The sequence below is a fragment of the Myodes glareolus genome, chromosome 1, assembly GCF_982192425.1.
Source record: "Myodes glareolus chromosome 1, mMyoGla1.1, whole genome shotgun sequence".
Classification (NCBI taxonomy): Eukaryota; Metazoa; Chordata; class Mammalia; order Rodentia; family Cricetidae; genus Myodes; species Myodes glareolus.
Genome location: NC_142026.1, coordinates 81,191,857 through 81,208,035, shown reverse-complemented (window position 1 = coordinate 81,208,035; position 16,179 = coordinate 81,191,857). Strand labels below are relative to the sequence as shown.

Below are 16,179 nucleotides of genomic sequence, written 5' to 3'. Positions count from 1 at the left end.
TTTATTTATTTGAGGATGTGCTAGCACATGTAGATGTCACACAGCAACATTCGTCAGTCCGTTCTCTTCTTCTACCACATGACTTCTTGGTCTTAAATTCATGTCAGACTTGTCAGAAAGTGTCGTTACCCTCTGAGCCGTCTCACAACCTATACACACACTGTTTTAAATAATTTAAAGGTAAGAATATTACAACAGAATTGAAGTTATTTAATATGAAAATTTAGACAATTAAGACAAGTATTCTACAAAAGTGAATGATAATTTTGCCAGTCTCAAAACATTATAAAACCAAACATTTTAAGTTTGACAAAAATCATAGCTAGTTTAACAAATGATATTATTGTGTGATATACTGAGAGTGTTACTTTAATATCAATTATTTCTAAGAATGTGAAAGTATATGTATTTGGCAAGATCTTAAACATCAAACATTATTAATTTATGTTCAATCACCTAGGACCTGGGAACAATTTAGCGATACCACACTTCTTGCCTGCCAAACTACAAAATAGAGGTAAAGCCAAAAAGTAGTATTGTAATTAAGCCTTCCTAATACTTTTATTACAGGCTGAAATAAGAAAAACACTGGCAAAATTCAACCATTTCACAAATTATAATAATTTAATAGGACATGTTGCATTTCAAAGAGTAAGGACTGATGTAGGACCAGACAATTCTTTGAAAGATCAAGATCCATTATTTTCTCTAAATATTTTAGAATGCTTTGAACTATCGCCATCATTGTTGTAACCAAGAATGAATAATCTGGAGAAATAAAGGTCAGGCGATTAAATGCTTCCATGCAGATACTGATAAGACCATCATCAGATCTAATTTACTAAAGATGTTTACTTAAAGAATACATTAAATAATTGCAACACAGTACAGTTTAGATATGAAGATAACAGATATTTGAAAACATTAACAATACCCACTGTACTTATTTATGTTTCTTGCTACAAATGCAATCCCTTATTTATATATGCTTAAACCTACAGTTACTAGTTTATAAAGGTTGAATGAAAAAACTCTATTCTTAACAGTTGTTCAGATAATTCCAGTCAGTGGCATCAATTAAAGTTAAGAATCAGTGATATTGATTTTAATTTTATTATATATTAAATAATATATTTTATTTAATTTAATAGAAATGATGATTGTTAAGTTTATAGAACTGCAATTATTGAGAAATTGTAAAATAAGGTTTTGGACTATGATATAGCAACACACAAAAAGGTGAATATTGGGTTTTATATTTTTATTAACATCTATGTTTAATTAGCATTTTGTTCATAACACAATAGTTTTGTGCACTTAACGCATTCACATAAAAATTATTTCATGATTTTTTTATTACTAAAATTCTGTCTCATGCCTGGTAAAGTGTCTCAGTAGGTAAAGATGCTACTAAGTTTAATAGCTTAAGCTCAATCTCAAGAATTTTTAGAATCAAAGGAAATAACCAACTTCTGTAAGCTGTTCTTTTACATAAAACATTAGTCATAGCTCTCCCACAAACTAACAAACAAATATATGATATACTGGGTGCTCTCTAAACTAGCTCTATAGCTAAATATTTTAATAAACTAATAATCCTCTAGGACTAAACACCAAAGCCAAAATACAAATCAATTAAATTAAGTGTCATTGATATGAGTAGGAATTTCTCAGAAGACAAACAAGTGATCCTCAGTTATATGAAAAATTTAATCTCCTTCGCTTACCATGAGCGAAAAACAAATAAGACTAAAATGAGAGCTCATCTTACTCTAGTTACAATGCCTTCTATAAATGCTAATAAATGTGAAGAAACAAAGAGTAGTAAATTTTTATACACTATTTATGAGAATGTAGGTTGGTATATCCACTAAGAAAAACAATGTGGAAGTTTCTCAAGTTCAAAAAACTAAAAGTAGAACTAAAAAGCTGGGAGCCATGGCAAGCTTCTACTGTCCTGGTACTTTGTAGGCTAAGATAGAACAATATTTCAAAGTTATACTGAACAGTCATAACAGGAAACTTTTGAGAATATATATGTACATGTACTATATATATATATATATATATATATATATGTGTGTGTGTGTGTGTGTGTGTGTGTGTGTGTGTGTGTGTGTTTGATATATCATATATGAAAATCAGGCCATGAATTTGAAAGAGAACCATGAGGAGTATATTGGAGGATTAAGGGGAGGAAAGACAGGAGAATTATATTATCTTCTTAAAATTCTCAAAAAGAAATTATGTTATAATCTCAAAAGAAAAGCAAAGAATAAAAAAATTAAATAAAACTATTATGTGCAGAGACCATGACAGCCTGCGCAGACATATGCAAGCTTAAGCAGACAAAAATACCAGATAAGGACCTACTAGTATTTGATAGCTTCCAGGGAAAGAGAGTATACTTTCTTTAATGTGTGAACTCAGGTAGGCCTAACACACTCCAGGAAATGGTCATACACCTTAGGGAATAAGGATAGAACTCATTGAATACTATTGGTATTTTAAAACAAGAGGGCACAAAGTGAGATAGGTATTGAGTAGGCAGATGGAGAAGAAAATAACATCATTAAATTACAATGTATAAAATATAAAATTCTCAAAGATTAAATGTTTTAAAGTGTAATACATGTGTGTATGTAGTTACATCATATTTATCTTTGTATATGTATAGGAATAATCCATCAGAGATCTAATTTCAACCATGTGTGGCATAGGCATGCCTGTAGAATATAATGTATAAGGCATGGTGAGACCAGTGACACATGATATCACTTAGAGTGGGACCACTTATGAAAGGTAAGGAAGTTGCTTTAATAGAAAAGAAAGTGAGAAGGTAATTTTCAAAAACTTAGGGTGGTGACCAGGGACAGATGGTGGTTATCAGAAACTGAGAGTGGAGGATGACCCACAAAATCATCTAAGTGGGGCTCACATGATCAAATTCAGGCATCCATGGGTCCTACTGAGATCCTCTGTGTGTACATTAAGGCTCGCAGCTTAATGTTTTTGTGAGATCCCCAACAGGAGAAGCTGGAGCATCTCTGACTCTTTTGCCTACACTTGGTACTCTATTTCTCCAATTGGGTTGCTTGCTCAAAGTCAATAGGAGGATTTTTATTTGCTTTATTGTTACCTTCTTTTGTATTTTTGGATGGTATCTCTTGAAGTACTGCTATGTTCTGAAGGGAAACAGAGAACAGGGAAACGGGGAGTAGATCATGGAAAAAGAGAAGTGGGGGCAACCAGGGAGGACTGCAGGCAAGGGAAACTAGTCTGGATGATCATATGAAGGAAGAATACAATTTCAATTAAAAATAAAATGATGCATGTCACAAAATATCCCACAAAAGTTAGAAATTCCCAAATGTTTTATTCCCATATGAAACAAACACCTCATCTAAAAACTATCATTCTCTTTCCTTCTCTTATCTCATTCACTACTATTATTTGAAAGGTCTACTTCAGACATCCTCATGTTTATTCTAGAATAAACATCCAGAATTTATTAAAGTCTTAGTTCACGTGTCACCTTCCCAGTGTTTCAAGAGATATTTTCCTTTCATTCCCTGTACGTTTTTGCTCTCTTCTTCATTATAGCACTTATCATGGTGAGTAGCGTAGAATATATATTATATATTCCACATATGTTTATGACATATGACATACATATGTAAATGTATATATACATATATGTATATATATTAATGTGTGTTAGAAACTCCTTTAGCAAGATTTTTTGTTTCTTTTGTTTTCTGTCTACTCAATTGAAAACAATGCTGACACAGATTAGGTATTTTTATAATTATTTATATGGTAACAAAAAGCAAAAAAGCAAAGAGAGCAGAAAAAAAAGTATAGCTCAATAAAATCAATAAAAATTTTGGTTTTCTTAGTAATCAAACAAAAAGAATACAAAAATAAGTGCCAATGGGTGAGAATGAGACATGAGAAGGAAAGCGCGAAGGCTCCCAGGCAAAGTTGGAGAGTTTCATTTTTATACCCAACAATCTTAAGAACCTGTCAGGTGCATCATTGAGATCATTAAAGTTCTTTTCTTTCCATTGGGTGGTACAGGGAGGGAAATAAACTAGGACACAATGAAAGGGGAAAGAAACAATTTGTCCTTTTCAGTATGTTTAAATCTGGGAAAGCTTAGTTTGAGGGAAACAGTCATTATCTTCCTATCATTGCTAGAATTATTGTTCTTCACAGTATCTTTGTCTTCTGCAACTAAGGTGAAAATACTCATCACTGAAGCTTCTATGAAACCTCTTTGCAATTCTTTAGGAGAGTATGTATTTTATTATATAAAAGATTTTATATTTGTCTTACAGTGTGACATTTTTTAGAAATACTGAAAAATTTAAAGAATTTATTCTATAAATATATCTGAAATAATACCATGTAATTAGACCTTAGGAAATAGTAAGTAATTTTGTGCTTTTAAAATTGGAATTAAAAGGAAACCCAAGTTCAAACATAACCAACAGTGTAAACTGTACTATGTCAGACTATGTAATCAACTATATCCAAATAATTGGGTTGAACTTGTAACTGCTAATTGTATTTGGATTTGGAATTATAGAATACAGCTATTATAGCTTTGTGTTTAAAATGTACAACATATAATCATCTTAGACCTAAATTACCCCACTCCCTAAAATTATTTGATTCTCGTACACAATGCAAAAATTGCTGTATTATTCAAATTAGTATCTTCTAGGAATATATATTATTAAATTAACTTATTCTATTGAATCCATTTATGGTATTATGTTCTACACCCTATTAGGTGTAGGGTTTAGATAAAACAAAAAACATTCTTCTCTATTAATTGACTTTTATCAAATTAACCTTAAATGCCTTAAGGTACACACACACACACACACACACACACACACACACACACATCAAAGGGTATAAATGAACTCCACCCAAATTAATACTAAAATGTTGACTTTTGCCTAAGCAAAGTTCTTGGGTTTCTTTTTCCCTGATGATTATATCATATAAATGAATTAAAGCTTAATTTGTTAAGTATTTGAAATCCTAAAATAGGGGTTGGCTTTCAATACCTAACTACACAAATTTATATTCCTCTTTTTAGGAATTCTCATTCTAATTAATTTCCATGACTGTCCACTCACTAGCAGAGCTCTGGTCTCTCTTATACTGTGAATCTGCCCTACTTTGAAAAGTGATAATTCTTATTTTCTTATACTTCAAAGACATCCATACGGAAAGTAGAAGCCAATGGGAGTTGTATATGCTCACAGTAATTCTTTGTTAATATCTTAAAGACATGATGCAGGATATACTTATGGTATAGGAGGTCCCTTAAAAAAGCAAACAAGTCTTTTTTAATTGACTTTTTATTATTTTTATTGAGCTCTACATTTTTCTCTGCTCCCCTCTCTGTCTCTCCACTCCCTTTCAGCCCTCTCCCAAGAGTACTTATAACTCTTCTCTTAAGCCTCTTTTCTTCCACTAATCTTTTACTGTTTTAGCCAAACACAGTTATTGCTTTAATACTTTTTCATCCCTTCCTACCAAGTCTGCTCAGTAATTCTGGAGTGTGTTTGCTTTAAGTATTAAAAATCTCTACTCTGTTGTCTTATTGTAAACTCCATTTTAAGTGAAACACTTTCCTTTTCCCAATCTTAAATTATTTTATTTGTTTTCAACCTATTTCCATCTATAATTCAGTATCCCCAATGCATTATCCACAATGCAACTAGAAAATCTTTACTATAGATAGTTCTGATCGCACCATAACCTCACTAAAAATGACAAAAATAAAGTTTAAAGGAAGCAAAAGTAAATTCAAATCTCATGTTATAACATTATTCAACACAGTGGGTTTTGAGTTCCAGAACTGACTGATTAGGTCTACATCCAAGATCTATATTCTTCTGTAACTTGCCAAATTACTGCATATAGACTTTCTATAACAAAAATGGTAGCAGTAACATTTTCTTCTTCACACAGTGTGTAACACATAGCTTCTCAGTTGCTACAAGTTTATAAGCATCTACTATGTATGTTCAGTGAGGCACTTCCATATTTCATGTCAATAATTCTATGGAGTATACATGATCTTCAGCTAAGAAATCCCCAGACTCATGATTTCAAAGAACAACTTACTGAAGACTATACAGCAGTGCCATTATCAACTTTATGAAACCAAAGATCATAGCACCCACATCAGTTTCTGTTTCTAGATCCTTCTGCTCTACTCCCTTTCTTGGGACATAATCAGAAATTAGATGGTCATCTATGAAACACTCAGTTGTGGTTTGAAAGGTACATTTATGTCACACAAACCTCACTGTTATAACCATACAGAGAGATTAGGACAGAGAAATTGGGTAAGGATAAGCAGAACAGTACATCAAGGAGGTTCTGGTGACTTATCTTTATTAGCCTTTTGTATGCATTTTCGCTCATCTTTATTCCCCCCAAATCTCTCACAATGAAGTGTCTGCAGTCCCTAACAACCTGGCTTCCTTGGACATCTATACATTTTCATGAAACCTTGGCGCTTTTTCTCCAGCTGAGATGCTTTTACTTTTCCCTACTCCATTAGCGAGAGAGAAAACAGGACTGCAGAGTTTCCTCTGCCCTTCCCAAGAATTTCTGAGCTCTGCTGCTGAGCCCTCATACATATTAGATTGTCTTGCCTTTCTCTGAGCTTGTCACACTAAGAAGGTACTGTGGTCATTGAATCTCCTTCCTGCCCTTTGCCTCAGCTCTCAGAGGCATAGTTTTATCCATAATCTTGTGCTCTCTGCCCCAAATGATTCATAGAAAAGCGTCTATTTATGATTGCTTGAGTAAATAAATACACATTTATTTATGATTGAAATGTACATAAATGCAATTCATGTTAATTTTCTTTTGAAATTGTGGAAGAAATTATGTGTACCTCAAACCTTTTACTGATTCTATTAATATTCAGTAGACATTTCTAAGTTACTAACTATATATGACTTTGGAAAGATTATCTAACTCATTGATGTCCACCTTTTTTCTCTATGCAATTTACACAAGAATGTCTTCATGTCTTCAGATCGTAAGTTATCACTAAGATACATCTTTGAGTTGAGCTATTTTAGAAGCTTTTAAGTCTTAGTGTCTATTCTATTTAGATGAAGATTTATCCAGGAGAAATAGTGCCAGGAAAACCAACACAGAGGAGAGTTACTATGGTGCTTTTAGGATAAATTGGGAAAATCTTTCAGATGTTGGAAAAGGGACCAGATAAGCCTTTCTTTCAGGGCAGTAAAGCCAGATAGCCTGTTTGTAAAACTGTGCACACACAGGTATGTGTAGCCTATGGTAAGGAGCTGGCTAGAATTAGTGCTTTACATCTGAACAGAACAATATATCTAGTAACTGAATGGTGTGGGAGAATTGTCTGTATTCTGTCAATCATGTATTTTAATAAAATGCTGATTGGCCAGACAGAAAGTAGAGGTGGGGCAATGAGAATAGAAGGCTAAGGAGGAGGAATCTCCCTCCGCCACTCCTGTCCAGACCAGCAAAGAAGCAACATGTGAGCTGTCACACTGAGAAAGGTACTGAGCCATATGGCTAACATAGATCAGAATAATGGGTTAATATAAGCTGTAAGAGTTAACAAGAGGCCTAAGCTAATGAGCCAGTCAGCTTTATAACTCATAGAGATCTCTGTGTGATTGATTTTCTCTGCAACTTGCTGGCTGTGGGGTACTGGGTGGGGACAGATACACCAACAAGCCGACCCTCATGTTACAACTGAAGAAGTTTTAATGGTTCCATTGTAAACTTTCAAAAGTTAAGTGAAATATTTAAATTCAAATGTTAGGAAAGATTCAGAATCAAGGTTATGTGCCGAACTTGTCAAATGTTTTGGTGACATTTTAGAGCCAAGAAGTCAGTAAAGGGAGTATCAACCAGAATTTTATTGCTAAAAATATTCTGTACTCACTCATAAGTGAATATTAGATGTAAAACGAAGGATAACCAGGCTGCAGTCCACAACAAAGAGGATGTATGGATCACACTAGGATGGGGAAATAGATAATATTTCCTGGGTAAACTGGGCAAGGGAGGAGATGTGAGATGAGAATTGGATGGCCCAGTTGGGGAGGAATAAAGGAGAGCAATGAAAGGAAAATGTTGATAGAGGGAGCCATTATGGGATTAGTGAAAAATCTGGTACTGGGGAAATTCCCAGGAATCCACAAGAATGAACCTAGCTAAGACTCCTAGTAATAATGGAGAGGGTGTCTGAACCAGCTTTCTCCTATATTCAGATTGGTGACCACCCTAATTGTCATCATAGAACCTTCATCCAGTAACTAATAGAAGAAGATACATAGATCAATAGCTAAACACTGTGCCAATCTCCAGGAGTCCAGGACAAAAGAGAGAGGAGGGACTATATGAGCAAGGAGGGGTCAAGATCATAATGGGGAAACACACAGCTGACCTGAACTAGTGAGAGCTCATGGATTCTGGACTGACAGCTGTGGGGCTTAAATAGGACCAAACTAGGCCCTGTGAATGTGGGTGACGATTGTGTGTCTTGGTCTGTTTGTGGGACCCCTGGCTGTGGGATCAGGATTTATCCCAGGAGGAGTGATTAACTTTCTTTGGAGCCCATTGCTTATGGTGGGATGCCTTGCTTATTCTAGATGCCGGGGGTGGGGAATGCACTTGGTCCTGTCTCAACTTGAGATGGCAATATTAGTTGACTCCCCATTGGAGGATTTACCCTCTCTCTGAGAAACGGATGGAGGGTGGGGTGAAGGTGGGGGGAACAGGAGAATGGAAGGGAGGGGGAACTGTGGTTGGTATGTAAAAATGAACAAAAATTTAAATTAAGAAAGGCAGAAAACAAACCTCTAAGTGACGTGTTGAGACAAGACTATCAATACAAAATTGATTAGATTGAACCTGAAATTGAGAATTCAATTAGATCACATAAGATTAGTAACAAGCACCGTGAAAGATGATACATCTTTTGACCTAAAATAGCACAAAATGGAAGACGGTAGATTTGAGAGATCAGAGCAGTGAACAAATGGCTACTGGAACTTGATTGTGAACCCCAAGAAAGGAAGGAATTGAGGGAGATATTCATGTTTCTAAGGCTGCTGCTGGGCAGGAAGCCCAGCAAGGAAACTGGCCAGATGAAATGATAACCTGTCTCCTTTGGGACTCAGAGAATTGTTTCTGATGATTAAGAAAAATAATTTATGACAGAATTTACATAACATCTAATGCATGATAGCTCATCTGTAGTCATTCCTATCCCCTTACTTCTTTTCCAATGTGTTCCAGTAATTTAGCAGCAAGTCTGGGATAGAATCCTAGGCTTCTGCTTACCAGATCAGAGTTCTTTGTTAATGGACTGCTGATCTATAAACAAAGATGAAACACAGGAATTTAAAAGCAAATATTCACAATTTATCCTGGAATTGCTTACAAGCTGACAGCTATTCAATTTATTTTTAGTTTATATTTAAAATGAATCATATGTTCCAAAATGACTGACAGAAACACAGCTTTGTTTCTGAAGCCAATTCATTTCCATCATTTTTGGACACCATTCAGAGCTATAACAGACTTTTGTGGTGTTTAAAAGCATTCATCCAGGACAACAACAAATGCTAATTATCATAAAAAATAAATAGCTCCTGCTAACATCATTTTAGGAAGTTATCCTAGTCCAGAAATACATCTCATGTATCATCCATCTGTTTGGGGTGTGGGAGCAAGAATTGGATGAATTTCTCATGTATCAAACTGGACAATACAACAAAGTAAAAATGAATATAAATAGGAGATAGCATATACAATATATAGATATGGAAAAAGGAGCACGTAAATGAAAACAGCACATGTATATCCTTCAGTAAGCAATTTATACATCAGTCCACAATAAAATCAATACTATTTATCTTTATTTGTGTGACTATAGGAGCCCCTTTCTGTCCACAGTCCTGAGTATAATTGTATTTCTTCAAATTCTAATCTACTCTATTTGGGCAATTTACAGGGATTTTTTTTATAATTCTATTGGTAGAAATTTGGGACATCAAATTATATGCAGCAAATTTTAAATACTTACTTCTCTATTGACTCACAAATCATATCTATATATGAAAAAAATGTAAAGCAAGTTCTCAAAAATAAAACTTTAAACTTCAAAAGGATAAAAATTCTGTTACCAATGTAACTAGTTAATTTAAAATAATACAAAATTTGAATAATCAAATATCCATAAATGTTGTGTAGAAGCATGTGGGTGGAATCTTTGTCCCCTCAATGGGCATAGGATCATACATATAACTGCCATTGCTAAGCAACAGGTGCCTAATCAATGTGTGTTGAACTAAATGTTGCATAAATACATAACTTTATCTTGAGGTTTTTAAGATATCCTTATTTTTTAAATATATAATTTCTTTAATATTAATACATATTATTTATAAAATTAAATAGTTGTGAAATATCTACTTAACTTCCAAAATACGTGAAAAAAGCATCTTCTCTTATTGGCAGTAGGTTGATTCTGAGACAAGATTTCACTCTGTATCACAGACTGTATTACCTGGAGTTGCTCTGTAGCCCAGGCCGATCTTAAACTAGAGGTAATATAATCCATACACATGTTTGGATTACAGCCAAGACACACTACCATGCATAAGTGTAAAACTTTAAACAAAAATTTGAAATGTAATAAACTTAACTTGAGGTCAAGATCTCTACAGGAATATATTTAATTGACTATATATATATATATTTAAATTTTTACAAGTGATGGAAATATTATTTTTAGATTAGAAACACTAATTGCATGTGAATCTGTGGAGGTCCACAGATGTGAACCTGCTCCCCCTTGACTAAAGCTCAGAAAGTTTGAGCTAATATTTTCTCTTCCAAAGTTATTGACAGCAGGTGTGGCTACAAATAAGAGATCCTGACTAGGTTGTGATTAATTAGTATTTTGAATATAGAGGTGAATCTGTTCCACCTTGCTATTCCTGCTCCTTCAAAGGAGATTGGCAGGAGTTTCCAGGGAGTAGGTGCCTCCAGGACATTTGGTCCATTTCTTATATTATGTTAATGAGTTTGCTATCTTTCCCTTCCCCTTCTGGAGTGAAGTATATAAACATGTGGAAAACAAATGTAGGCGGTTCACTATTCACTGAATTTCCCTCCTGAGGCTGTTCTGAGTTTCTGTCTTTTATTCCTCTCATTTCTCTGTTCTTTTTGCTTAATAATTCTAATCTTCATTCTCCTACCCTGGAATGTGCTAATCTCAGTCGAAGTTGGATCCCAGCAGATGTCACCCCTATGTGTGGCTTATGAATGAATCTTTACCAATTAGAGATAGTAACTAATTACAATTTCTATTGTTTGTTTGTTTACTTCTTCGAGATAAACATTTCCACATAAATGAAGAAACATAGTATATCTATTTACACTACAATATTTTGCCATCTTCTATCTAATTATAAACTGTAAAAATAATACAAAATATAGAATGCTATTATATATGTATATATAAACATTTATCATGTAAAATTAAGTACATATGCTGTTTAGGCAACATATACTCAAATTTATTGAGAGAGAATAAAGAAATGACTTTATCCACTTTCTATTTGTGTGCATATGATTATCTATGGACATAAACATGAGTGGACTAATTTGTATCTAAAGATTCTCCAGGCATTCCAAATAATGCCAACCCAGGAGCACTGTTAATAGGCAGCCTTCTAGGAGAGTTTAACCAACTTCATGAAGGAAATGATTTGGGGAATAAAACATAATATTAATAAATCTAATTTAAGATAAAAGATTTATTAAAACTACTTTTGATTTTTAAAGATTTTATTGATAAATGTATAAAAATTAATAATAAATATTTTTATATTTTTCAACAATATAAAGATTATTAACTTCTAATAAGGCTAGGTCTTTCTTAGCTCAGTAAAAATATGTTTCAAACTATTTTCATTGTTCTTCCAACCCTGAAACTCTATGTTCTCCTAGCAGAGTTCCTCTCTGTCCATTTGCACTGATAATTTCATTATAAAATGGATAAATTTCTACACAAAGTTTTGTTCATGGCAAGCATACAAAGTGAATGGGAACAAAGCTTGTTCCTGCCATATTTGGGAAGAACTTAAATTTAAATGAATTTCAATCTCAATGTAAATTTGTTGGCATAACAAAAAGACCTAAATTAAAATTTTTTCATCTAATTTAAAGTAATATCTGGAATACTGAAAATTTTCCTGAAATAAAATTAATTACCATGATAAACATAGCAATTTCTTTGCTAAAATAACTATCAGCTGAAAACTACAGGTTTGATTTTACTGCTTATTTTCTGATGTTCTTTGAGACTTGTTTTAAATTAATAATGTAAGATAAAAACCAACCATTATTAATAGCCATTAAAACAATACTGTAGAAAATATTTCTTAAAATAGTTTAAGCAGTGGCATGAATAGTATTACATTACATTCTATTTGTAATGCTATTTTCTAAGTTTCTAACTGTTTTTACACAGAAGTAGTCCCCAAAATCTTAAAGATTTGGATACTCCCATTTGTTCCACTGTTTAGAAAATCAAAAGTTTAAATTTCAACATACTACTTAAAGATACTTAAAGATTTGGATTTTATTGCTCACTATGTACATCATTTGCATAAAATTTTATGTCAAATTGTAAATTTATTGATATTGAGAGAGTACTATGAAATTTTACAGTAGGAAACCAGTCAATCTAACTAAAATCATTTTATAATAATTTAACATGATAACCATATTAACTTTATTTTCAAAGTACAGTTCAAGGTCCAAATGAAGAGCAGAAGGTGGGAGAACATGAGCAAGGAAGTTAGGACCGCGAGGGGTGTGTCCACCCACTGAGATGGTGGGACTGATCTAATGGGAGCTCACCAAGGCCAGCTGCACTGGGACTGAAGGAGCATGTGATCAAACCACACTCTCTGAATGTGGCTGACAGTGAGGGCAGACTGGGAAGCCAAGGACAAAGGCACTGGGTTTTGATTCTACTACATGAACTTACTTTGTGGGAGACTAGTCTATTTGGATGCTCACCTTCCTAGACCTGGATGGAGAGGGGAGAACCTTGGTTTTTCCACAGGTCAGGGAACCCTGACTGCTCTTAGGACTGGAGAGAGGGGAAGGGAGAGTGGAGGGAGTGGGAGAAAAATGGGAGGAGAGGAGGAGGTGGAAATTCTTAAAAAACAAACAAACAAACAAACAAACAGTACAGCTCAAACTCCTGATGCTTATTTTATATATACAAAGAAAATATATTTGATTGGGTTGTTATTTTTTGGAGGAAGTGTTGATATTCGGTCCCAAAAGCCTTGTAGCCCTTCCACATAAACCCAACAATAAAAATAATAATAAATTAACAAACAACAACAAATTTAAACTGAGAAAGGAAAACAATGCACAGAAGAATAGAAAGCACCTGGGATGCACTCCAGAATGTAATGTGCTGAATGAAATCAGCCACCGAGGCTGCTGCTCTTACCAGTGCTGTCGTCGTACACAACTGTGACCATTTTCCACTTGAAAAACTGCACCAAATCCAAGATGGCTCGGCTAAGGGACGAGAAATCTGGGTAGAGACTGACGTAGAAGGAATCCTTGTTGTCGGACACCTGGTGCTTCCAGCGGGTCTGTATGTGAGGAACCCCCAGGGCATTACAGATGGACTGGACTGCATTGGCCGATGAGCTGTGTGAAGGCCCAAAGATAGCAGCCACCCCAAGTGACAGTTGATCACAAGCTGAAGAGGAGAAAGGATTCTGTTAACAAGGAGGGGAAAGGAAGGTGTGAACCGCTATTAAACCAGTTGACTTTATTACCTAAGAATTGTCCTAGGGCATTCCACAATAGTATTCTGTTTGCTGTCAGGATAATCCGAGTCTATATTTTTACACCCAGGTTTTGAAGTCACCATTAAGAAATCTATTAATATTTTATCTGCATTTTCCTCCTCCATAAGATTCAGTCTAAATGCTTTACTTAGCCCCCAAGTTTATTCTTTCTTTAATGGGAATGACCATGAGCTATACTACTAATAAATGCACTTTTCTTGCAATTAATTACTTAGCTTCCGTTAGTCGTGACAAACAGAACATTTTGCAGTCAACTCTAACCTTTTCCCTCCGCTCGTTTTAAACCTTTTATTGTCATGACATGGATCTGAAATGTGGAAGTAATTTGCATTCACAAAGATATGAATTCAAAGGGCAAGCAGAATATGGCTTTGAAAAACACAGGTTAGCATCCGGGAAAAGAAAGAGACTTTTATCTTGAGCAGCATTGTACCTTATCAACAGTCATTAATAGTAATATACTTGGAAGAATATTTCATCAAATTAGAATTACAAATAATTATATATGTTTCCATCGATGTGAGGTAGCTAGTAAAACAATATTAGCATTACAGAAAGGTAAACAAAATTTTAAAGTATATGGTGACAACAAAGGTTATTTAGTCCACTCTGGCAATGTCTATTTCATAAATGGTAATTGTGCCAAAGATAGGACCTGCCTTTTTATAATATCATCTATGTATATAAGAAAAGATCATCTATATGACACTATGTAAATATGTACCCATCAAACAGATTCACTACTGATACTGCTGTTTGCATAATATATGCCTGGGTAATGGCTCTTTTTTAAATTTGCTTTAATGATTTTATTTAATTTTTATTGTTTTTTTGGGGGTCCATATGTAAATCTCTACACCACATGCTTCAAGTGCCATCAGAAGCCAAAAGAAGAAGTCAGGACCTCTGGAACTAAAATTACAGTTACTTGTTCATTGCGATTTGGTTGCTGGGTCCCCGAGAAGAATTCTTTTATAATTTATTTTAGTTAATTTTTAAAAACTTTAATAACAGTGGATAGAGATAAGTGGGGAAGAACAATATATCAACCACAAATTTAATTTTACTTACAAGTGTTTTTCTTTTTCTTTGTAAAAGCTAATTATATTTTACATTTTCTCTAATAAAATGCATTAAAGACAAATCCTTCCATATTAATGTTCTTAATAACATTAATTATAAAAGGGAACCAAGAATTCTCTTAAGCACACCTAGAAATCTGATTTCTAGAAACCATAGTACATTGCATTACCTTTCTTAGATGCTTCAAAACTGTCATAGAGGTTGATCTTCTGGGTATCATAAGTTAAAGTGGTATTGGGTAGCAGAGTCCTGTTCCTGTTGATTGTGTTCACAGCAAATCTGAATGCAAGTTCTTCAGCTCCCATGGGGCCAGATTCCACATATTCAAAAATACCACCTATCAAAGCAAGAGAATAATTGGAGAAGCGTTAAATTGTCTGAATGTTTTGGAACAACTATATATGTATACATAAGTGTGTGTGTGTGTGTGTGTCTTTGTGTGTATGTGAGGGTGGGTGGGTGTGATAATCTGTTTTACAAGGGAAGTGTATTTACTACTTTTTCTTTTCTTTCTTTTTTATTTATTTTTGCTTGTTTTCATTTTTCTAGACAAGGCTACATTTTCCTGTAGCCTTGGGAGCCTGTTCTGGAGATCACTCTGTAGACCAGGCTGACCTCAAGCTCACAGTGATCCACCTATCTCTGCTTCCCAAGTGCTGGGATTAAAGGAACGTACCATCACCACCCACTCTGTACTTATTTTTTCTACAAACATTTAGATATTATATATTATAAAAAATATTTTAGAATTTTTGCGTAATTTAACTCTTTTTTTTTGTTTGTTTCTCAATGAAGAGTTTCCCTATAGTTTTGGAGCCTCCCTGGAACGCTCTTGTAGACCAGGCTGGCCTTAAACTCATAGAGATCCACCTGCCTCTGCCTCTCAAGTGCTGGGATTAAAGGTGTGTGCCACTACTGCCAGGTTTATCATTGTTTAAAGGTACTTTTTCCTTCATGCTTGATAATTACTTATTTTAAGCCAACAAACTTAAGCTGAAAATGATATGCTGTTTTTATGTATTGACACAGAATTGTTGATATTGGATAATTCCAAACTGTAACGTTTTTCTTAGGAAGACTGAATTAAATTTATCTTCATTAAGCAAGATATCACACTTCTTTAGCCCATTGTTTTTATTTACAGTGACTG

The 16,179-nt window shown here is 34.1% G+C and overlaps 1 protein-coding gene across 4 annotated transcripts in view; it reads right to left on the bottom strand.

Moving 5' to 3' along the window:
- Grik2 (glutamate ionotropic receptor kainate type subunit 2) overlaps positions 1–16,179 on the bottom strand; it is a 625,308-nt gene that overhangs the window by 396,538 nt on the left and 212,591 nt on the right. For all 4 annotated transcript variants that reach the window (XM_048449039.3, XM_048449041.3, XM_048449040.3 and 1 more), the window contains exons 3-4: positions 15,199–15,366; positions 13,577–13,834 (exon numbers count right to left, since the gene is read on the bottom strand). In XM_048449039.3, the coding sequence (XP_048304996.2) occupies positions 13,577–13,834; positions 15,199–15,366 (426 nt within the window). The remainder of the gene's footprint in view (positions 1–13,576; positions 13,835–15,198; positions 15,367–16,179) is intronic.